This window comes from Pan troglodytes, chromosome 1, assembly GCF_028858775.2.
Source record: "Pan troglodytes isolate AG18354 chromosome 1, NHGRI_mPanTro3-v2.0_pri, whole genome shotgun sequence".
Lineage (NCBI taxonomy): Eukaryota > Metazoa > Chordata > Mammalia > Primates > Hominidae > Pan > Pan troglodytes.
The window spans coordinates 197266634-197292279 of record NC_072398.2 but is presented as its reverse complement, the minus strand read 5'-3'; the positions used below and the strand labels follow the sequence as shown (position 1 = coordinate 197292279).

General features: G+C 42.3%; 1 protein-coding gene across 5 annotated transcripts in view; it reads right to left on the bottom strand.

The window, feature by feature from the left end:
• The window catches only part of CSMD2 (CUB and Sushi multiple domains 2), a 643557-nt gene that overhangs the window by 167674 nt on the left and 450237 nt on the right, over window positions 1–25646 (bottom strand). For all 5 annotated transcript variants that reach the window (XM_016958744.4, XM_063782964.1, XM_016958727.4 and 2 more), the window contains 3 exons: window positions 18586–18742; window positions 16812–17003; window positions 10983–11109 (listed from right to left, as the gene is read on the bottom strand). In XM_016958744.4, coding sequence (XP_016814233.2) covers window positions 10983–11109; window positions 16812–17003; window positions 18586–18742 — 476 coding nt within the window. The remainder of the gene's footprint in view (window positions 1–10982; window positions 11110–16811; window positions 17004–18585; window positions 18743–25646) is intronic.

Genomic DNA, 25646 nt, shown 5'->3' with positions numbered 1-25646 from the left:
GCAACAGAGCGAGACTCCAAATCAAACAAACAAACAAACAAACATAAACAAAACCAGAAATTTATTCTTTCATAGTTCTGGAGGCCAGATGTCTGAAATCAGTATTGCTGTGCTTCAATCAATGTGTCAGTAGGGCCATGCTCCCTCTGGAAGCTCCAGAATAGACTCTGTTCCTGCCTCTTCCAATTTCTGATGCTGCTGGCATTCGTTGGTTTATGGCTATATCACTCTAACCTCTACCTCTGTCTTTGAATCACCTTCTCCTCTACGTGTATAAAATCTCCCTCTGTCTTCTTCTTACAAAGTTGCATGTGGTGGCATCTAGGTTTCACCCAGATAATCCAGGATAACCCCTTCATTTCAAAATCCTTAATTTGATCACACCTGCAGAGACCCTTTATCCAAATAAGGCAATATTTACAGGTTCCACGCATTGGAACCTCACATTTTTGGGGGCCACCATTCAACCTACTACAATGTTTTTGTAAGTTCCTCAGGAAGCCGATGAGAGCCAATTTTATGTGGCTTTTGTGCATATCTGAGGATAATATGTTACCTTTGTAAGTGAATCATATTTCCTGGCTGAATCAACAATTCTTGAGGCCAATAACACCACTGACTTTGGACTTTGGTATTATGGAAAAGAAAAGGAGTCTTAGGAGGGTTGGATTAGTTGTGGTGGTTTTGTAAATGAATATTTTATAGAATGAGGGATGACTGTGTACTTGCCTGTGTGAGTCGGTTTTGCCAAATGCTTGTAGGGATTTTTTATAATTCATCCTGAGCTCCTATACCCTTGGTCTGCTCTAGAGGTTGCCTCTGCCTCCCCCTTTCCCTTCTACCTCACCCAAGGTCTAGAGCCCTGAATTACTTTGTGGAGTAAGCACTCCCACCCCTTGGAACGATTTCATTTTTCATCACGTTGTATCTAATTTATTTTTTCCCTGGAAATTCAACGACTCCTTTCACTTCACTGAGCATATTTTAGCCTTGGTCACCCCACTCCCCACCTTTTCCCCAGGGGAGGTGATGGCCTTTTGTATTTTATTATTCCTTCTGCTCAGTTTCATTGCTCTTCTGCATTTGTGCTTCCTGGATTGGCACTTTGTCTTCCATGTTTGTCTACTTTTCATTACTTAGAGTCTAGCTTGTCTACTACTTCAATGCTTTTATTTCTTACAAGGCAAATGCTGCTATTGTGGATTTTAGTTGTTACTGTGTGTTTAATTTCTTCGCATTCCTTTCTTACCTTAATCACTGTCTATTTCAGAATCTCTCCTCCTGCATTTCATCATCCATCTTCTATTGATCATGCATATTTCTTATATTTAAATGAGATTATTATGTCTATATCCATTTAAATTTTCGTGTCTATTATAGTAAAACATGTTTAGAAAAAAATTTTGTATTTTTTTAGGGAAATGGTTCTCTTTTAATGAGTGGTATGTTTTAAGTGGCATCATACAAGTTTATTTTATGTACTTTTTGCTTATTTCTTTACTTATTTTTGGAAAGGGAGAGATCTATACTGGTTCAGTGTGGTCAACCCACAGGGAATGTGCATTTCTTTGGCTGAATAGTTTATTTTCCTTCTAAGAGATGTTGGAATTCAGTTTTGGGATCTTAAACTGGCAGTCAAGTTGATGCATTCTGGCCAATTCAACTACTCAGTGTAGCTCGGTTAGATTATCGTATGAGGATAATTTGAAGAAGTTTGTGTTTCTTTCTCTAGAGGTGTTCTATGAAAAACTGAATGGCCGGAGAGTGCCACCATTCTCAAAGCTTCATTTATACCTTCCAGGCTATCCACATCCTCTCCTTCAAAAAATGTGTACATTCCTTTTGGCTATTCTCCAATTTGTTGAAGCCTTAAATCTGACAAAGGAATACCCCACTGTGTGTGTGCTTCTCTGTTCAGTTCCTTTAGGAGATCAGCTCTTGCAGTGTAAGTACACGAACCTTCTCTGTTTAAGGTTTAACTTGCTATAGTTGCTCAGAAATAAACCCTCTGGAAGCTGCTGAACCTGTGGCCATGATTCCTGGCAAGAGCTGTGAATGCAAGCTTCACTTCTGGTGCCTTCTGCCTCCTCTGGGCCAGCTGCCCACTTGCTGGCTGGAGGGAGGCAACACTGACCACTGTGGGGAGTTGCTGCCCTGTGACTGATCTGAAACGACAGCAAGGGAATCCAGGCTTCAGGCACAACCAGATGTTTTTCTAGCCCAGCATCCTCCCAGGAAGATAAGCTCCACTGGGCAGGGGTCCTGGTTAATCAAAACCATGCCCGCCAATGCCTGCTGCATGGTGACCAAAATCCAAGAATGGATTTTTCAGTTTTCCCTGTATGTTAATCATTAAGAAGTATCCCTGAAGTTAAAAAACAAGGACTATTAGCCAAATATGAGCTTTATGGGCATAGCAGAAATCCGAGTGTCCAGAGTGAGAAGTTCTCCACCTTCCATGGGTCCCAGATCTCTGCAGGGAAAGCACATCGGCAGAGGACTGTCTCCTCTCCCTTCTTCCTTCCCCCTCCACGAAGCCAGACAACCGTAGCTTCAACCCGAACAACATTTGCGCATAAGAAATGACTCAGTTCTTTTGAATATAACCAGGATCCCTCAACAGTGCTCCTAGGCTCCTCCCTGGCTTCCCAGCCAATTTATCCTCTGCACTGCTGCCACAGATCTTCCTGAAGTCCTCATATCCCCCCTAGACAATGAGCTCTTCCAGAAGCAGCTGTGTACATTCATATCTTCCTCCCTTTCACATGCCTGGGAGGGCCTCACCTCCACCCTGCATGGTGAGTTCTTTAAAGTGCAGCTGGAAAGGTGCTTCCTCCCTGTAATCCACCCCCAACTGCCATACAGAATTATGATCTGTCCTCGCAGACACTTTTCTATTGTGTTTCGTGCATACTTCTACTATAGCATTCATCACATTATCTTAGAATCTATAGCAGAAACTGTGGGTTGGATGATCTGTGCTTCATTTCCAAACCTCTCATCTCTCTACTATTGAGGCTCTAAAAGCAAAGCAAAATTGATTTCCCACTTTTTCCCTGCCAGGCATGGCAAGTTCTGACTAATGAGATGTAGGACAGTATCTCTAAGGATAGGGGTTCTTCCCAAATACACAAGCAAACTTTCATCAGGAGAGAGCTCCGTGCCCTTTCCTCTTCCCTCTTCTTTTAGACTGGAACACAGACATAATGTCTGGAGCTGCGGCAGCCAACTAGGTAGCCACGAGGATGAAAGCCTCAGGATGGCAGACCAAGAAGGAAGGTTATGGCTTCCTGAGCAGCGGTACCAAGTCTGGATGGGACCTTCAGATTCTTGTTCCAGGAGAAAAATGAACCCCCATCTGTTGAAGCCAGCTTTAGTCCGTTTTTCTATTTTCATTCCTAACTGATATAATTTCTGTCTATAATACTGAGACCTTCAAGGGGAAAAGCTGTTTCTTATTTATATTTATACCCCCGTGCCTGGCAGAATGCCCAGCACTGAGTAAATGCTCCAAGTTTTTAAATTGAACTGAATGTTGTTACTGTCTTTAAAGTGTTCCAACAGCTCCTTATTATACTGAGAAATCCATTCAGAGTTCTTGTCTTGGCCTTCAGTGTGTAAAGACTCCTCCTTACCCACACAGCCTTATTTGCCCACATGCATGCAGCTCCAGCCACGTCAAGTGAGTGCCCTTTCGTGGCCAGATCCTGTATTTTCCCCTATGTTCATACCTTTGCTCTCTTACCCCTAGCTGGAAAGATTGCCTCTACAGTCCCAGGCAGAACTCCTCTCTCTCTTCTCTGTTACTGAACTCCGTCACTTGGCTTGCACTTATAGCATCTATTTTATCTTGGAGGTACCTGTCTGTTTGACTATTTCCCCACTAGAATGTGAACTCTTGGCAGACAAGGCCTGGCCTTGGTCTGGACTTTGTGTTTCCGACTGCACAGCATCACACAGTCTCTGGCACAGAGCAGGTAATCATTGCATATTTTGTTAGATGGAATCAGACCACAGCCTGAATGGCAGACGGGAAAGAGCAAAGACTGACGTTAGACGGAACATGTTCCAAACCCACATTACTGGGTAATTGTCAGATCTCAAGGAAGGTCATTCATCCTTTCTGGGCCTCGATGATCTCATCCATAAAATGGGGACAGTAATAACTGATTCAGAACCTGGTGTGCTATAGGTATTTGATGAATGTTTTAGAGGGGCAGAACCAAGAGCAAAGGGCTTTCCCTCCCTTTCTTTTCCAGTTTTCATCTGAGCTCGCCCACTGATTATTAAAAACAAAACAAAACAAAACCCTCCAGCTCAACACCAGAAGCTGAGAAGAGTTTCCACTCCTATAGGATGAAACTTCTGTGTTCTATGTACTGATGACACAGGCAAGGGTGACAGGGAGGGAGCAGCTCATGGGTCTGCCCTCCTGCTGTCAGCTGCCAGGCCTGGATGGAGTGCATTGGCTCATCCACCCCATTCTTGGCACTTAGGAAGAAGCACTTGCCAGATGCTGTAGGTATTACCAGGGTTCAAGGAAAGGGGCTGCCTTCCATTCCACTCTTGTCACACACATCCAGGCAGGACCCATTTTCCAGCTTGGACCACACCCAAGGGTAAGCCTGACTGTAGATTCCTGCAGCCAACCACTTCGCCTCTTGGGCATTCCTGGGAAGGGACCATCCTTGCCCAGCTTGCTGGAGCAAACCTGGCTACAGATCCCTCTGGTCACCCTCAGTGCTGGATCAGGGCTGAAGCAGGGTAGGGAGATGCATCTGAAAGCCTTCTCCTGTCTATGCCCCTGGAAATAGCCTCATCGGCTAGCCTGCTGCCTAGCCCATGTCCCTTCCCACCTAGCACACATGCTCCCACCCACAGTACAGCACCCACCACCTGAGATCCTTTAGGGGTGACTTACAGCCTGCTGTGCTTAGGAATACTCTGTTTGGGTAAAATGAACAACTATCCACCTAGCTCCAGGTGGGAGTTCTCATCATTTGGGAATTACAAGCCAGCCACATTCTAGGTGCTTTATATATGTTCACTCAATCTTCATAGCAACCTTAAGGAGGGTACCCTCTTTAATTACCATCTTAAACATAAGAGAACTGAGGCACAGAGGGCTTAAAGAGCTCCCTGAGCAACACAGCAAATAAGAGTTCAGGTAGGCTGGTACCAGAGTCCAGCTCTTAGCTATGACTTGATAGTGAATAAACAATAAAACTCATGGGACATAAAGAATCCAGCTGAATAATCAAACCAAATGGCTAAAGTGCAAAATGCAGTTGACACAGGGAAAAACTGACAACCATTGTAAAACAAAACACAAATAGTATTCTCAGGGATACAAGATGATAACATATTGATAAAAACAAAAGTAGGCTGTCAAGAGCAGTCTAGAAACAGAAAAATAGTTTCCTTGAAATAAAAACAAAAGCAAGATTTCCAAAACAAAAAGAGGGTAAAGAACAGGATAATTACTGTTGAGAACTGAATTAATGAAAACGCAAGATCACTGGCAAAATAAAAACAGGATATAGAACTCTGAAATCACTAGAACAAAAAGCCAATTAAAGCAGATCAGCTAACAACAGGAAGAGTTAACAATAAAATAAAGCAATACAGAAGCATAATGTATTTTGTTTGAAAGAAAGCATAATACATTTTATGTAAAAGAAATATAGCCCCTTGTACTCGTTTCATATTCTTCAATGCCCATGGAACATAAATAAAACAAAAAGTTTGAAAAGTAAAAAAAGGCACAATGCAGTCAAAATAAAAATAATGAAAAGCATACAAAATCTATAAACCACTTAGTAACTGAAAAAATTCTTAAATATTATTGGATTTAAAAGAAACCTAAATGAGTTATAGACTAGAAATGAGCCCAGTTGAACACTCTATATGAAAAAGACAAATTGTCCAAACAAAAAACACACAAAGAACCAGAAACAGCAAAGACAATTAAATATCCTATTGTCCATCTAAGCGGTGAAGACTGAAAGTATTGACAATGTCTAGTGATACTGCGTGGGGTAGCAGGCCTTCCCAGAGACTTCTGGTAGACTTGTAAATTGCTATAATATCTAGAGGAAAATTTGAGGTCGTGTATCAAAATTTACCTCCTAAAAATATATCCTAAGGAAATAAATGGACAACTGTTCGAAGATTCAGGAATAAGAATGTTGGAGTGAAAAGCTGAAAAGATTCACCTATTCAACAGGGGAATAGTTAAATAAATTATGGTGGTACATACAATAGAATTCTCTGTACTCATCAAACAGGATGAGGTAGGTCTATAGACATTGACATGATGAGATGGTGACATATGATTAAGAGGTAAAACAAAAAACAAGCTACTAAGCCATGCATGTGGATGAACTTGGTTTAGGAACATGTGAATTACATTTGCTTTATGTACATATTGGCACACAAAATATCCAAAAGAATAAGTAGAGCAAACAGACATTAATAGTTATTTTATGTGGGGTGTGAGGAGGAGTAAGATTACAGAGTAAGATTGTGGAAACGTTTCATTTCGAGTTTATAAATTTGTTTAAATTTTGAATTTAAAAAAAATGATTATCTGGCTGGGCACAGTGGCTCACACCTGTAATCCCAGCACTTTGGGAGGCTGAGGCAGGAGAATCACTTGAGGCCAGGAGTTCGAGACCAGCCTGGCTAACATGGTGAAACCCTGTCTCTACAAAAATTAGCCAGGCGTGATGGCGCTTGCCTGTAATCCCAGCTACTTGGGAGGCTGAGGCATGAGAACTGCTTGAACCTGGAAGGTAGGGGTTGCAGTGAGCTGAGACAGTGCCACTGTATTCCAGTCTGGGCAATAGAACAAGACTGTCCAACCCTCCTCCAAAAAAAAGAGTACCTAATTTGCATATAGAAAAATTCTATAAAGATATTTCTAATAAAAAAGATAATAACTAAATAAGGACTTAAACACAAAGGGGCTTTTTGTGTTTGTCTAATTATGAGTGTGAGTTATCCTAACTTTGCTGCTGGTTATTCAAGACAGGTGTGTGTGTGTGTTGGGGGTTGAGGCGGAGGGAGGGAGAGGAGAAAAAGAGAGAGAGGGAGGGAAGGAGAGGAAGAGAGGGAGTGGGAAAGAAGGAGGGAAGGAGAGGAGGAGAGGGAGAGGGAGTGGGAAAGAAGAAGGGAAGGGGAGAGAAAGGGGGAGGACTGAGTGAGCACACATAAGTACAGCTGTATGTGTGCATGCTATGCATACTGGCTGGGATGGCAGACTGGGGTGGGAGAATGAGGAAGGGACAGTGTCTTGCCACTCTATCTCCATCTTTCTGCAGCTCTCAGTGAAACTGGGAAGACATCTTCTTACTTCACATTAGCTCCTTTGAGGTTGCTGTGGCTCCAAGAAGCCATCCAGACTAAGGACTGATGTTATCTTTACCTTCTTCAGACCTTTACTTTCTTCTTCCCATTTTGGGATCCTCAGCATGCCCCCCATGACTTCATATTTCTTGCTATGTTACTCTGGAGAGGACGTTTCCTAAATTGGGTTTGATCTTGTCTTCCTGAGGGCTAGAAAGGGCACCTCCTGTCTCCCCTCCACCCCCATAGCCACCATTCTCATCAGTGAAAATGGTCCTCACTACTGCCCAGAAATCTATTCATCAGTTTATTGTAATTTCCTTGTGCCAGCCACACCTAGGTCTGCTCTGCTCTCCTTAATTCCCAGAGAATTAATGCTGTGCCTTTTAGGTACATTATGGCCGCTATGCCATGGATGAACACATCCTTCTCTTTAGAGGCTGTGTGCCAAAGCATCGAGAAATGAAGTATCATGATGTTGACAGTGTACTTTCCAGCAGCTCAGCAAAAAGGAAAACAAAAGGATGGAAAGAGAAGAACAAAGAAAGCACATAAGCATATATGGCAAAATAGTAACGCCATTTGGGTGTAGGCGGTAGGTACGCAGGTACTTGGTGTATTGTTGTCACAAACAGTAGTTGAGAAAAGTTGGTGTGATCACTTGAATGTCCCCTGAATTTTCTCTTCTTCTCCATCTCCACTGCCACTGCCTGGCTTCTGGCCTCCTCATCCCCAGCCACTCTCTGGAGACAGCTTCCTCACTGGGCTTACCGGCCCAGCCCGTCCCACTCCGCCCATTCTCCACAAAACTGCCAGGAGCTGTCAAAACGCAGCCTCATAGCCCCAACGCCCTCTGTGCTCCCCACAGCCTCCACCACCAGCTTCATCTCCCATGAATGCTGCCACCCACCAAATCGCAGGTGATCATCCAGCTGCGGGAACCATTTCCAGCTCCTTGAGGCTGACCACACTGCTTCACTGGGCCTAGAGGCCCATTACCCTCCCACCCACCTTCCTCCTTGGCTACCTGGCAACCTCCTCTCCTTCCTTCAGGACTCAGCTCTAGGGTCACCTTTTCCAGAATAACTTCTCCCATCTCCTCCTGTCCTGCTTTTTCATTCCCCTTCCTCATTGTGCCACCACCTTGTTCTGGACAGACATGTGCGTCTGCTCTTTGTGAACCATGGCCACATCTCATTCATTTATATAATGCCAGCATCTGGCACAGGCACAGCCAGGTAGTAAACAAACAGATATTTGTGAATATGAGGGAATGAATGCATCAATGAGTGATGCTCCAAGTGAAGAAAGTGGGAAAACCTCTTGATTTGCACATGTGTATACTAAAGTGAAATAGTCATTATGTTCTTGATCCACTCATTGTTCAACCACTAGTCACCGAGGAACTATCATAGATCCACTAGGCATATAACTACCTTTATACTTGGGTCTTGCTTCATTCATTCTTTCATTCATCAAACACTTGACACTTGTTGAGCCGGGGGCACTGTGCTAAGAGCTGGGAGACTTGCAAAGATGAATCAGGCAGAGACCACAGCTCCAGGAGGGGAGGTAAGGCATGAGCATAAATAAAGGAGAAAAGTGGTCAGTGTCATCAGGAAAATATATGCAACAGGCAATGGAAGTTCAGAAGAGGCAGAAAGGACTCCTAGGAGCCCCGCAAGAGAGGGGGTGAGGGATGACCTCCTGGGTGAGCTGACATTTGCACTTGACTTTGAGGGATGGATAATTTTAGATGTAAGCCTTTGGAGGGAGGAGGGCATTCCAGAGGAAGGGCAGAGTAGAAACAAAGGCCCTGAGCTAGGCCCTGAGCTAGGCCGTGTACAGGGGTCACCAATAATTTTGCTTTGCCGGAATGTCATTGAAGAGAAGTGGAAAATAAGGTTGGGGAGGGAGGCTGAAGTCGCTGTAGCCTCAAAGGCCAGAATAAAATGTTTAGCTTTTATTCTGTGAGCGTGGGGTGGCCATGGAATCCGGTTTCTGATCAGAGGGTGAATTGATCAGGTATGCTTGCAGAAGGTTATCCCAGCAGTGCTGTGCAGGATGAATGTGCATATTTAACTTGTCCCCCTAACAATGCAAAGTCCCTATGTACACTGCTGACCTTATTTTCCTCAGAGTTTAGCTAAAACATTTGTACATTTTAAATACTTAATACATTTCCTTAACATTAATTGAACTGTGTACATAAGTGAATATCTATATTTCTTGCAGCAAAACACCCATTCAGCCAGTTCTTCTTAATTGGAAACTCTTACATGCAGGAATCTTCTCCTAGCTATACTTCTATTCCTTTTCTTGGCTCCTCACTATTCCAAATCCTTAGCACTTACTTCCTGGATCATTGTAACAGACTCCTGATGGTGCCTCCCCATGAGCTCTCTACACTGCAAATAACCCTGGTGGACCGACCCTGCTCAAGAAACTTCCATGGCTCCCTCTTAGTTATTGGCATTTAAGATGGTCCATAACCGGGCTCTACTTTACCCCTATCTATCTCCCATTCCTTACCCATGTGTTTCCCCTACTCCAGCCAGACTGTTTCCTCCCCAATTCCCTTGTTCTATCCTCCTTTCATACCTCCGCTCATACTGCTACCCCAACCTGCTCTTTTCCTCCTAACTCACCTGAACCATGGCTCAAGGCCCCGTTTTGCCAGCAGTGCAATAGTGTGAAGATTCAGAAAGACCTGGGTTCGGATCTCAGAGTTTTGGTTCCCTGTGCAAACTTAGAAATGCTATGCATCCTCTTGGAATCTGAGTTTTCTCATCTATAAAATGGGAATTACAATAATGCCTATTTGTTATTAGGGCTTATTATTATTATCAATAGGGCTATTGCAGGGAGTTAATAAGGTAGGCTCTGTGCTCAGTAAATGGTGATGGTTCTTTCTCCTCTGACTCCTTGAAATTCCAATAAGGAATGCCTGGAAGGAAGTTCCATTTTGATGGCATACCTATTTTGAAGGAATTTATCTTTTGAAGAAGTACATACCACTGCTGGTCTTTTGCTATTTACTTCCTCCACAACTCTAAAATACAAGCATTTCTGTCCTCATTTTAAAGATGAGGAAACAGCCTAAAAAAGGGAAGCAATCTGCCAGGGGCCATACAGCTAAAGCTGAGTTAGTGCTTGCTAACTGTCAGAAATAACCACAGCAACTGTTATTAAATATTTCACTATGTTCCAAATACTATACTGAGCATATTACATGCAATATCTCATTCAAGTGCTTTATCCTGAGATCCACACTCTACAGAAGAGGACAATGAGATGCAGAGAGGATAAGGAACTTTCCCAAAGTCCTGCAAACAGTACATGGAAGGGTTGGATTCAAATGGGGGTCTGCATGCCTTCAATCCACGCCCTCGGCTACTCTGCTGTAACTGTGCTCTCTGGGCCAGTGAGGTGTATGGACTTGGCATGAAGCCCTGAGAGGCTGAGACTGACCTTTCTAGATTTTCTAAGGCATCCAGTATAGCAACCACTATTGATCACAAGGTTCTCCAGGTGAGGCAGGCAGGCCAGGCACTAGCTGGATGGCCTGGTGATGATGCTGATGATGGCTCCCCTGAACAACTGGCGATAGTTACTTTGTCAGCCCTGACACTTACCCAATGGTGCAGCCGGCCTCTGCTTCGATGGTCCAGATGCAGTTGAGATTGTGTTCATAGGGAGCCGGATACCCGGGTGACAGCACCTGCCCCGACACCTCTCCTCTCACTGTCCCTCCACACTCGGCTGAAAGAAATCCCAAAAGAATGAGCTTCATGGGGTGGCCTGAGCTGCCAGCAGTCACTCAGTGGCTCCTTTTGCCTGTTTGCTCTTGAGTCCCTTCCCTCTCATTCATTCCAAGTGATTGAGCACAGCATATTAAAAGGTCTCTGGATGAGACTTATATCCAGAACCTATAAAGAACCCCCACAAATCAACAATAAAAAGACAAATAACCCAATTTATAAAAGGCAAAGGATTCGAATAAACATTTCTCCAAAGAGGATATATAAATAGCCAATACATACATGAAAAGATGTTTAACATTGTTAGTCATTAGGGAAATACAAATCAAACTCACAATGAGATATCACTTCACACCCACCGGGATGTCTATAGTCAAAAAGACTATACAAGCGTAGATGGGGAGTGGAGAAACTGGAACTCTCATCATTATTGGTGGAAATGTAAAATGGTGCAGCTGCTTTCAAAAACAAGTTGGTGGTTCCTCAAAATGTTAAACATAGTCACCATATGACCTAGCAATTCTGCTCTTAGGCATATACCCAAGATAAATGAAAACATGTTCACATAAAAACTTGAACATGAATGTTCATAGCAACGTTATTCATAGTTATCAAAAAGTGGAAACAACCCAAATGTCTATCAACTGATGAATGAATAAACAAAATGTGGCATAGCCGTACCATGGAATAGTATTCAACCATAAAAAGGAATCAAGGCGGCCGGGCATGGTGGCTCATCCCTGTAATCCCAGCATTTTGTGGGGCTGAGGTGGGTGGCTTACCTGTGGTCGGGAGTTTCAGATCAGCCTGACCAACATGGAGAAACCCCATCTCTACTAAAAATACAAAAAATTAGCCAGGCGTGGTGGTGCATGCCTGTAATCCCAGCTACTCAGGAGGCTGAGGTAGGAGAATCACTTGAACCCAGGAGGTGGAGGTTGTGGTGAACTGAGATCGCACCATTGCACTCCAGCCTGGGCAACAAATGCGAAACTCCGTCTCAAAACAACAACAACAACAACAACAACAACAACAACAACAAGGAATCAAGGTTTGCTACATGCTACAATATAGATGAACTCTGAAAACATTAGTTAAGTGAAGGAAGTCAGACACATTATGCGATTCCACTTATGTGAAATACCTAGAATAGGCAAATCTTGGAGACAGAAGGTACATTAGTGGTTGCCAGGACCTGGGGAAGGGGACAACGGGGAGTGGCTGTTAATGGGCATGGGTTTTCTCTTGTGGGGGACAAAATGTTCAAAAATTAGATTGTGGTGATGGCTGTACAACCCTGTGAATATACTACTCACATGGTTAGGCTTTGTGTCCCTACCCAAATTTCGTCTTGAATTGTAATCCCCAGATATTGAGGGAGGAACCTGGTGGGAGGTGACTGGATCATGGGGCCAGTTTTCCCCTTATTGTTCTCATGATAGTGAGTGAGCTCTCACGAGATGTGATGGTTTTATAAGTTCCATCAGAACTTATAAAGTTCCTCCTTCTCTCACTTTTCTCTCTCCTGCTGCCTTGTAAAGAAGGTGCCTGCTTCCCCTTCCGCCATGATTGTATGTTTCCTGAGGCTTCCCCAGCCATGAGGAACTGTGAGTCAATTAAGCCTCTTTTCTTTACAAATTACCTAGTCTCAGGTAGTATCTTTACAGCAGTGTGAGAACAGACTAATATAACTACAAACAACTGAATTGTACACTGGTAAATAAAAACGGTCCCTGAGTGTAGGGTTGATTGCCTATTCTGTGACCAACCTCCTCGAAGCCTCCTAGGGAGCAACATGCAAGTACTTCAACCTGCTTCTTGATAGCAACAAGACCTCTGCTGGCTGCCAGGACAGCAGAGATCAACAGGATACTGCCCTCCCCTGGAAGAGTTTACTGTCTAGTAGAGAAGACAGCCACACTGTGTGCTATGTATCCTAACAGCAAGTAGCAGCAGAAGTGACCAATCTCCCTGAGCAAAGGACAGCGAGGGTCAGGGAGGGTGCTGGTCTTAAATGAACCTTGAAGGAGAAGCAAGAGTTGACCAGGTCGGTTGGGTGGCAAGGGTAGGATGGGAAGGAGGGCACTGCAGAGAGAGACAGAAGAGTAACTGCAAAGTTCCTGGAGGTGAGGAACAGCATGGCAGGCTGGAGGCTGGGGTATGAGATAGGGAGAGGGGGGAGATGGGACTGGAAAGGTGAGGAAGCATCACAGGTTGAAGGACCTTGGATACCAGGCTGTCATATATTCACTGTTCCAGGAAAGAATTGCAGTGTTTATACATGTGAGTTAATTGACTGCCTGACACATCAGTGAACTTTGCATGTTAGGAGGAGTCACTGTGGTGGCAGTATGATGGGGTACAGCAGGGGTGAAACTGGAGGCAGGGAGGCAGGTGAAGAGGTCTACATTCCCATTGGAGTCACTGAAGTCAGAAGCTGGGGGTTCCTGCTGGTCTTCTCCTCCTTCCTCCCCGACATCTAATCTGCCTCTGAGACCCAGTCGCTAAACCTGTGTGATATTATTCATGTTTGACTCTACTTTGCCCACATTGCTGGAGTCTTGACTCAGGCCCTTACAATCTCTAGGCTGGCACAGTTGCCCACGCTCTAGGCAGTGCCATCAATGGATCTTTATCAAATGCAAACAAGTCACTGCTTGAATTCACTCCCCAAATGAAGTCTAAACTTTTCAGTAGAGCCCACTGAGCCCACCAGAGTGGCTCCCTTTGGCCTCCCTGAACTCTTTGGTCTAGGCTGATGAAGTCCACAAGCTCTATTTGGATGGAGGACCTGAATAAACATCCTCGCTGTGACATCTTTTGTGACATACCTCCCCTCCCCAGGTAGAAATGACACTGCCCTCCTCTGTGTCTCCATTACAATGTGAATAGATTTCTATTATAGCATGTGTAACATGTTATTAAAATCATGTCTATTTCCTCCACAAGACTATGAGCTCCTTGGCAGCAGGGACCTTGTCTTATATCTGCACATCAAGTACCTAGTATACTGTTTGGCACATTATAGATGCTTAACGTTTATTGAATTAATGGATGGCTGGACAATCAAATGAATGGAAGCAGATTATTGCTTTCCATGCAAATTACTAGAAGCGTCTGAATCAAGGGAGAATGAGTACAAATGAAGAGGAGGATGTTCATTGCAGAGCTATTTAGGAAAAGGAATAGTTGATTAGGCAAGATGCTAGAAATAGGAGAAGAAGGGATCAGGGTCACAGATGGAAGACTGACCCCTACCTGTTGCTATAAAGGACACATCAAACATTTCATGGACCCGTTGGTTTCACACAGGACCACTAAGGAAGGGTTGCAGGAGAGGCCCTCTACAAGACCCTCTGCTCAAGCTTCACTCTTCTCTCCAAGGTGCTGTTGGGGTGGGAGGTGCCAACCTGATTGAAAGATGCCAGGCTGAATGGACCCATGGCAGGGAGTAGGGTGCTGGTGAGAGGATGGACTACAATTGTGGGGAGGAGGCTTGACTGGTTCCACAAATAGAGGAAGTAGCTAGAAAGGTGGGAGGGCATTATCCATGTCCTTGGTTAGAGCTTCCTTCCATATTCCAGACAGAGAAGGACCTCCTGCTTCCTGGGAAGTGAGGATTTGGAGGCAGCAGCACTGGGAACATGTCATCATGGACAACTAGATACCTTACCTGGGGCCTGGCAGGTGGGCAGGAGGGGGCTGAGTGGGCCAGCATGTAGCAGATTCAACAACATTGAGAACATATAAGTCTACTCTTTCTGGTCTTCTCCCTTCTTCCCACCCTAGAGTCTTGGCTGCTTTGTTGGGGCTGCAGAGTCCACTCACCGAAGAATAAAACATTTGGATGTTTTAAGCTATAGCAGTCATTTGTGGTAGACCATGATGAAGTCGACCACAACATGACATATACAAAAATATGCACATAATCTCAAATACACAGCCTCGCTCCCCTAGCAGGCTAGAGGCAGTCTCAATGGGGAAGGCCTCCAAGGTTCTAGTGTAAGTGTAAGTTTAAATGCTCTTATACTGCTTGAGTGAACCCAATAAGTCCAGTCCAACTGGCATATTTGATATTCAAAGTAATCTTACAGTGAATCCTTTCTGCAAAGCAAATAATTATCTTGTAATGCGAGTCATCATCCCTCCTTTTCATTTTGTGTGCTCTGGCTTGCTTGTCTGTGGCATTATACGGTTGTGTGTTTATGCAAGCATCACCCTTCCTGGCCTGAGATCTGCTCTTCTCTGTATTCCTAGTGCCTAGCATAGTTCCTGGCACATGAATGAGGGGAGATATAAAAAGAGATGGAGGGCGAAAGGGAAGATATGCCTGAAGACCAGGTCAAAGGCAAAGGGAGAGGAAGACCCTAGAGGTTCCATAAAGGCTACTGTTTCGGTCTGTCCACTTGCAGAGGGTCCACTTAGACCCTCCATTGTATAACAGTGTTAAAGATCCTGTGAAGATGTAGTCGTCTAGGGGAAAAGAAGCATCTGTGGCCTTTAACACTTCCCACCATGCTGGTTCACACTTTCACCCTTGCACGTGCTCAGTCTAGAATGTCAACCTCCCTTCCTCTCCCTCCTGTTGGTGAATTCTAATCCATTCTTCCAAGTCTCAATTGAAATATCACCTCTCATGCAAAACATTCTCGTATCCTCCCAACATTTTGCACTTAACTCTTTTTACAGTGCTTCTCTTACATTATACTTATCTGTTTATGTGTCTATTCTCCATGCTGGAGTATGGGCCCTGACAAGGGCAGTGAACAGGTTTTATTCTTCATTTATTTCTCTGCCTCCACAAATACCCAGACATACATGTGCACCAATTTTGGCATGTGGGGCTTGGTAGGCATGTATGTGTTTTTCCAGTGGAGGTTTTGTTCTTACAAGATTAGCCAGTGCTGGCACAGACCCGTTGAGGTTGTGGGACATGGGGAAGGGGGTGGAGAGAGAGAAAGATCTGGTTTTGGAAAGGTAGGAGGCAGGACGAAGCAGTATGGGGGAACTCACATTAGCAGGGAGATGGGTGGTAAGAGATGAAAAGGCCAAACAGAATGACCAATTTTGCCTATTTTGCACTTCTGCCTCAGATCACTGTCTCTTGTCCTGTGACACATGTGTAAAGATTCTAGAGAACCTCTGATGACATTCTGGAAGAATCACAGGTTTAAGAAGATGCAAGTTCATTATTGCATTCTTTATCAGTGAGAGCAATGGGTGTTCTTTATCTTACTATTTCTTTTGACATTCCTCCAGAAAAGGGAGAATGAGCCCCATTTTACCTACAGGGAAACTGAGACCTAAAGTGGGTGGGAGACTCATTTGAGTGTTGGCGTTACGATAAGCCCTGGAACTCAGGCAAAAGCCCCATCTCTCCCTTTCTAATGGACTCTCCCACCTCATCGCTATCACCCGCGTTACAATTTTGAGGGCATGACTTGGCTGTGGTCCCACTTGCTAAATGTGCGACAAAGGCAAGCCACCCGCCTGACTGCACTGCTGCATGGGTGTAATGAGGTGTGAAAGTGAGGAAGTGGAGAAGGGGTGCAGGTGAACCATGATGCCTGTTAACAAGAGGATTCAGTCCAAGTAGATGGCCCCCAGGCCCTGGAGCATGGGGTCTAACTGGAATGAGACCAGGACTAGAGCTTGGTATAATGGGAGACCCAAGGGTTCCCTGCAGAGGAAGAGCCCTCCTACCGACACAGGTGGGCAGAGGCCGGTCCCAGGTCCGGCGCTCTCCACTCAGACACAGCAGCTCCTCACTACCCCGCAGGCTGTATCCAGGGTCACAGCTGAAGGACACGGAGCTCCCTGCAAAATGACCTTCATCATGAACCTTGTAGCCAAACTTGGGGGTTCCTGGGTCCTCACATTTGATGAGTTCAAAGCCTGGTGAGGAGAGAAGAGGTAGAGTGAGTAAGACCTATTGTGGCAGAAACCATGCTTCCTCTCTTCCCTCAAAGCCCACGTCCTCAAGGAAGCTGTCTCAGCCACGGACCCTGGGTTCTGATGGATTCACCAGTCAGGATTTCCTCATTTCTATGCTCAGTTGAGGGTATATTAAGGAACATCCATTTCTCTGTTGCTATATGTAAATGATTTCTGCTTTTAATAGTTTTCAGGCCTAAGGTCTGCATTTTCTATTTCTTTTGTTTGACCCCGTAGCATTTTTGCTAGCAGGAGCATTCTTTTCATTTTGCTTATTGAGACATTCTGATAAGATGGTGTAATATGGAGAAGTCACCTTAAATGTATGTTTAAAAGCTGAGTTATGACCTGCTTAAACATACGCTGTTGAAACGGACTGGAAAAGGAAACAGATTTATGCAGAGCTCCCACTCTATGGCGCTATACATGTGTTCTCTCTCATTTGTTATTTACAGGAGTCTTACAGGTGGGTATAATTACCTGCATTTTACAACGGAGAGCATTGATTTGGGAAGGTTAAATAAATTTTTCCAAACTTACACAATTTTCACATGATAGAAATGGAATTCAAAGGTGTCTCTAACCCTCTTCCACTGAACCTCTTGCTGTAACAGGCAAGGATCCTCTGCCAGGCAGCCTTGAGCCCAGACGAGGGGAAACCTGACTATACTCCGTGCATGATTTTCCCCAATAGCTTTCTTTATTGAGATACAATTCACATACCATACACTCTCCCACCTAATGTGTACAATCCGATGTCTTTTAGTAGATTCACGGAGTTGTACAGCTATTGCCATAATCAGTTCTAGAACATTTTTATCACCTCAAAAAGAAGCTCCATACACATTTTTCCCCCAACTCCCTCAGCCCTAGGCAACTGCCCTTTACTTTCTGGCTCTATGGATTTGCCTGTTCTGGACAGTTCATATCATGGAGCTCAAACAATATGTGGCCTTTGAGACTGGATTCTTTCACTTACTGCAATCTTTTCAAGGGTCATCCATGTCAAAGCATGTATACTTTACTCCTTTTTTTTTTTTTTTTTTTTTTTTTTTTAGACAGTCTTGTTCTGTCACCCAGGCTAGAGTGCAGTGGCGCAATCTCGGCTCACTGCAACCTCTGCCTTCCGGGTTCAAGCAATTCTCCTGCCTCAGCCTCCCAAGTAGCTGGGATTACAGGCACCCGCCACCACGCCCAGCTAATTTTTGTAGTTTTAGTAGAGATGGGGTTTCACCATCTTGGCCAGGCTGGTCTTGAACTCCTGACCTCGTGATCCACCCGCCTTGGCCTCCCAAAGTGCTGGGATTATAGGCATGAGCCACTGTGCCCGGCCACTTCACTCCTTTTTATGGACAAATGCTATTCCATTGTATGAACATACCACATTTTGTTTACCCATGCATCCACTGATGGATACATATTGGATTTTAAAACAGTCTTAAGAGCACATTCTTTGTATCTCGTGAGCAAGCAGAAGCTCAAATAAATGAATAAAATGGGAAACCCTGACTTCCTTGTCCACACAGATGCAAGAAAGACTTACTGGAAAAGTGCAGTTCAAAGCCCTTGCTGGTGTTTTCAGCATCAGTGATGAAATCAAGCCACAGACTGCTGGATGTGCTGTTCAAAGTCACCCCCATCATCTCAGAACGGCTAAAAACTCCCAGCAAACGGGCGGAGTTGTTGTTGCCATCATAAACCTGGACACAGGAGAGACCCCCAACCCAATGTCGTCAGCATGGCCTTATGTTGAACAACACCTCCTTACCCCACAACCCACACTCCTGGAGTTTAGCACTGGTAACAACTATCAGAGGCACAGTGAGTTATCAGATGCAAGGAAGACGGCAGAGGGAAGCTATCAACTGAGCAAGTTATCTCGTTTTCCCTTGATGTCAGTTCTATGCTCAGCCCATCTTTAGTGTGAATCTAGTCTTTGGGAACTCATTGCTATTCTAATCTTTCCAGTGGAGATTTGTTCTTGTTCCCACAATGCCCATATAGCACCAGCTTACTCTTTAGCAGCCTGGGGAGGCCAGGTTTGGGTTGCCTGCTTGTCAAACCATCTGTTTCTTCAGAGAGACAGGCTGAAAGCATTCATCTCTACATTGCTAAACCCTCAATCCTGTCCTTCCAGTAGATGAGACAGCCATCCTCTCACCTGATCCCACCCCACTGTGGCAGTAGCCTGTCTTGAGCACTCTGCTGGACATCATCCCTGGGATCCAGACACCAGCATGTCATGGTGACTTTTTCTTCCCCAAGCTCAGCCTCTGCCCCTTCCCTCCTAAAATGAGGGCTCCAGCTAGGGCCTGCTGGGCTTGCCAAGGGTGGAATCGTACAGGCATCTGGCTTCCCTCACTCCCATCTGTCCCCTGAACTTCTTAGTACCAGCAAAGACAACAATCATCAGAATAATGAACTGGCTCCCCAGGTTTCGAGGTTGCTGCTCCTTTCCAGATAATTGTACAAATAACAACAGAAGTTGTGATTGAGTGAAAGACCCCCTGGTGCTTTTGTAAATATCAAAGATGGGATCTCTGAGTGGGTGATGAATATTTGTGCATGGCACACAATGTGATGCCAGCTGCCAGCAAATTGGCACAATATTTCCATTGTACTATTTATGAAGCAAAGCTTTCTAAAAGAAGCCATCCTTCAAACTAACAGTGTTGTATATTACAGAGATTTGTTTAGGCTCCTGGGAGCCTGAAGTCTGTTTCCAGATCCTTGTGTAATTGCTGTATATCATTGATAGACTGAGTGAATTCTGGGGTTCCAACAGACATCAAGATAATACAAGTTCAAAGAGTTTAGCTTAAATTGTTACAAAAATATTTTTAATCACCGAAACATATGGAAATCAATGGACCAAGGCATTTATCATCAATGGACTAGGAATCATGAATTGCAATAAGAAATAATAATCATCAATTGCAGTAAGAAAGACAATCAGACACCATGTGTTTCTTTAATAAAAGATATATCATCACCCACGGAGTTATCTTGCCCAAAAAATCAGACCTGATCAGATCAAGCCACTGGATCCAATTTCCAACTTACAGGCAATAAATACCGAGAACAGAGGAACATATGAAATGATACCCTGTGAGTGCATTCAGCAAAATCCAGAGTGGAAAGTTCCACTGAACAAATGATCTGATTTCCTCAACAAGTAAGTTACAAGGGGGAAAAGAAAAGAGATGGAGGGAGAAACCTACAGATTAAAAAACACATGAGACAATGAATCTAATGTGTGGACCTTATTGAATCCTGATTCAAATAAACTATAAATTTAAAAAATATTATGACATCTATGAGATAATTGGAAATTTAAACCCTCACTGGATATATGATGTTATTAAGAAATTATGGTTAATTAATAAAAAGTATGATGGGAACAGGATATTTTCCTTAATTTCCAAGCATAATTCATCCTAATTCATCAAGAACAAAAATGTTACTTGCATCATTACAATAAAATATTAATTGCAGAAAAACTTATAAAACAGAAATGTGCAAATAACTTTCAGAACTTACAACATGTTGGTAAGTGTCCTTCTAGCCTTTATTCTATGCATTTATTTCCTTGCATAAATTTATGTTTTTATAATTTTTTATAACAATAAGATCGAATTATAGATACTATAGGGCAACCTGCTCTTTCACTTAATATAATGTGTATATTTTTAAAGTCATTAAATATTTTTTCCATAACAGCATTTAAATGGTGGCAGGAATTTCTATAATAAAAATTAACCCAATCTGCACGATAATTATTTACATATCAGTGTCCAAAATATATGCTCTGGCACATAAGGCTCACTCAGTAAATGTATGATAAATAAACCAATATTTTCCTCTAGAATTCATGTCCTTAAATCTACCTGGAATTTATTTTGGGATATGATATACAATTCTACCTTAACTCCCTGATAGATTAGTCATTTAACCAAACTCTGTTTGTAAATATTCCACACACTACCAATTTTAAATCAGTCTTTATCACATATATAATTAACATATAATTATATACATTTGGTTTTGTTTGTCAACTTTCTATTCTATTGCATTTGTCTATTTGTCTATTCCTGTGCATGACCCACACTGTTTTAGCTACTGTAGCTTTACAATATATTTAAATAATTAGTAGGAAAAGTCCTCATTTGTCTTCTTTTAACTTAAACAAAATTCTCCCAGATGTACTCTTCTAAACTCAAGAATTTTCCTGAATTATAAAAAGTAAAACAAAAAACTCCCCAACAAAACTTGTGTAATTCTGACTGAGCTACATTAAATGTATAGACGGATTTGAGAAAAATCTATCTATGTGATGTTGAGTCTTCCAATCCATATACATAGTGTCTAGCTCCATTTAATCAAAATGTCTTTTATGTCTCTCACTACCATTCTGTTCTTATTCCTGGGTATTTTTATATTTTTGATTGCTATTGGGAATTGGGCCTTTGTATACATTTATTTCCTAACAGAATATTGCTTGATGGTCCAATTCATCATTATGTGCAGGTGATTGAGAAATCCAAGAGAATCTATGCACATCCATTACATCCAATAAAGCAGGTCAGCAAGATGGCTGGTTTCAAAATGAATATGCTAAGCAGAAAGCTTTCTATACACAATTACAAACAATGTAAGCATAATTTCTATGAATATTCCTGCATGTCCGCTTGCACACGTGTACTTGAGTTTCTCTAGAGCGTACATCTAGCATGGAAAAGCTGGTTGTGGGGATGACACATCTTCAATTTGGTTAGATATTACCAGATTGCTCTTTGAAAAGGAATAGCAATTTGCTCTCTCACCAGCAACGCCTGACAGCTTTCATTGCTTTATATCCTTGCTGATACTTGGTATTTTAGGGCATTATGATGTTTTCCAATTTGATGAGTGTAAAGTGGTATCTCACTTTAATATGTAAATCCTTGATCGCCATTGAAGTTGAGCATCTTTTTATGTTTATCAACAGTTCTTACTTCCTTTTCTGTGAATTGCCTGCCTTTTCATACCCTCTGTGCATCCATGAGAATGAAATCTCCCTGCATTTATTTTAGTTACATCAATATCAAAATAAAATTTTATCTTCTCTCAGTTAAGATCATGCACATTTTGGAGGGCTTATTTCTAGGTGTCTTACAGTTTTCGTTTCTATTATAAATGAGACTTTCCCTCCTGATTGCAAGTTTTATTTGGTTATAGAAACACCAGAAGCTTTGTGAATTTTCTTATTGATTTTGAGTTTATTAGTTGATTGTTTTGTATTTTTGAAACAAAAGTCACAATTTTCTATATTCCTTTCTAATTTTTATAGTTCCTTTTTTTCTTTTTCTGGTATAAATGTAATGGTTTGTCTCTTCAGTACAATGCTGCGTTCTATTGGTGATATAGAACTATTGATCTTGTTCTTGACTTTACTGAAAATCTTTAGGAAGTTTTGCCATTAAGTATAATGTTTGCTATAGGCATTTGGTAGAAATATTTTTATCAAGTTAGGAAAGTTCTATTTGTAGTTTTATGAGATGTTTTCAAAAATCATGAGTGGGTGTTGAACTTAATCACATGATGTTTTGGGGTGCATTAGCAGGATAATGTCTTTTTCTTTGCTAATCTGTTTATAGGCTATTAGGTTGAGCCATGAAATTGCCAATATTTTAACAGTTTTGACCTACAAAAATAGCAATTTCATATGGTTTGTCTAACAAATAACATTATGAGCTTTTCTAATTTTGACACATCCTCACATTCCTGGAATCAAACCTACTTGGTCGTCTTTGTTTGTTTGTTTGTTTGTTTTTTGAGACAGAGTCTCTCTCTGTCACCCAGGCTGGAGTGCAGTGGCTGCAATCTTGGCTCACTGCAAGCTCCACCTCCCAGGTTCACGCCATTCTCCTGCCCCAGCTTCCCAAGTAGCTGGGACTACAGGCACCCGCCATTATGTCCCGCTAATTTTTTTTTTTTTGTATTTTTACTAGAGACAGGGTTTCACTGTATTAGCCAGGATGGTCTCATCTTTGTTTTAATACACAGCCAAATTCAATCAGATTTATACTCAGAATTTTTAGATCTATGATCAAAAGTGAGACTGCCCTAATAGTTTCTGATTTCTGTTCTTTTTAAAATTTTTATTTTAAATTATAAATTGATAAATTATAGCTGAATATATTCATGCAGTAGAAAGTATGTTATGATTTATGAATACAATGTGGAATTAGTAAATCAAACTAACATAACCATCACCTCAAATACTTATCTTTTTCTGTGGTGAGAACATTTGAAATTTACTCTTTTAGTGATTTTGAAATGTATGATACATTATTATTTGCTATATTCACTGTAACGTGCAATACATCTCAAAGGAAAAAGAAACCCTTAATTCTTCTGTCTAATTGATGCTTTCTATACTTTGACCATTATCTCCCCATTCCCTCAATCCCCTGGTAACCATAATTTTACTCGTTGATACCAAAGTTTCTACTTGCCTCATTAAGAAAAAATGAGTTGGGAGATGGTTCTTTATTTTTCTGTCTTCTGAAGAGTTTATTGCAGGGATTAATTGCTTCTTGAAGTTTTGTTAAGCTTACCTGTAAAATAGTTAAGGCCTGGGGCTTTTGAGAGAGGATACGGGGGAATCATAATTTTTTAATGGTCATTGGTTTTTTTTAGATTTTTTTAAATATTAGTACTTTTTATCTATAAAAATTTCCATTTCATCTGAGCTTTCAGATTTCTTGGCTTACAGTTGTTCCTAAACATTTTCCTTCTCTTTTTTGAAAAAGGGTCTCACTTTGTCGCCCAGGCTGGAGTGCAGTGGCGTGATCCCTAAACATTTTCTTATTTCCATAATCTCTCCTATATCTTTGATTATATCCCTTTTCAATTCCTAATATTACATATTTGTGGCTTCTTTTTTCCTTGATCAGTTCTGCTAGTATTGTCTACTTTATTATTTTTCAAAAAAAACAGTTGGTTTGGTTGACAATTGCTATTGCTTTTTAGTTTTGTTTCTCTAGTCATTTCTGCCTTTATCTTTAAAAGTATCTTTCTCCTACTTTCTTCTGATTTATTATGTTACATTATTCAAGCTACCCAAATCTTTATTTATCGTTAAGTTAGGTGATATGTCACAGACTTACAGAGGTATATTAAAATCTTCCATGATGGCTGTAACTTTCTTAAATTTTTTACATTTCCAGCGGTTTTTATTTAATTTATTCTTGCTATGTTATTTGGCACATAAAGTTTTACTGTGGATTGATTATCCATTTTATTAATATAAAATAATCCTCTTTTTCATTTCCTTATGAGATGTGGGAGAAATTCTCAAATTTATCTTTTAATAAACTGATTTCATTTTTCTGTGGTTTACCATCTTCCATTCATTGCCTCCATTCCATTTTTTAATTGGGTGATCATGTTTTTCATCTCTATTCAATCTCTCCTCATCTCAGATTGCTCTGTTTTCATTATTGCCTATTTTTGTGTCATAAATATAATATTCTCTCAAATTCTCCTAAGAATACAAATTAGGAGCTTTTAAAGTATGTTTCTGTTCTTTGTTGCCTACAGAGGGGCAATTAGCTCTGATTCCACAGACATGTCTTCTTCTTCTGATCTACTGAATATTTACACATATCCAGTTAATTTTCCTGTTGGCACACCACAACAGAGGGAAAATGGAAATTGGGAATGGAAACACTCAGCAGTCTCTAAGGGAGAGCAGAGGAGCTAAACTCAAAGAGGCCGTAGCAGGAGCATTTCCTACCCTGGTGCTAAAGAGTGTGTGTGTGTGCATGTACGTGTGTGTGTGTGCGCATGTGTTTGTGTGTGCATGTGTGTGTGCGTGCATATGTGTGTGTGCATGTGTGCATTGTGTGCATGTGCATGTGTGTGCATGTGTTTGTGTATGCGTGTGTGTGTGCGCGTATGTGTGTGCACTACCGGGAATCCCGCATCCTCTGTTAGTCCTCCCTGAACTCTGACCTAGGTTTTATGCCCCATGTCCCTTCTCCTTTCTTACCCTGACCACCTCAGAAAGACTCTCTCTGCTTATCTACTAAGCTGCCCACCTGACCCTGAAGAACCCTGACGGTGCCGTTGAGTGTGCACACCTGCTGACTATGTCTTAGGTGCTATTCTGAATCTAGACCCCCTTAGCAAGGAAGCATGGGCACTGGCCATACTCCATATGACCTCCAGCAACCTGGGAGCCATTTCTGCTGGCTCTATCAGGTCACTTGCACAGAACCACTGCTTATACTCCCTTCAAAACCTGAAAATTGTAAACTATGCCTCAAAGCTGGCTTTTTGTGCTAATGGCCTTCATCCAAGAAAGCCTCTGCATTGCCCAGCTTGCGTCACTCCATCTGTACCTCTACAGAGAGGAGGTCCCTCTGGTGCTGCTGTACTGATTGCACCCTCTGAGACTCAAATGGATGGAGGGAAGTGAAGGTCAAGGGTGATGCCTAAAGACATGGTTATTGGAAGGGCATAAAACCCTTGTCTTGTATTCTCTTGTTGGGAGACACACACTGTTTTTATGTGGGGTTGGAAAGCAGAGCTTAAGAAGCCAATGGGATTGTTCTATCC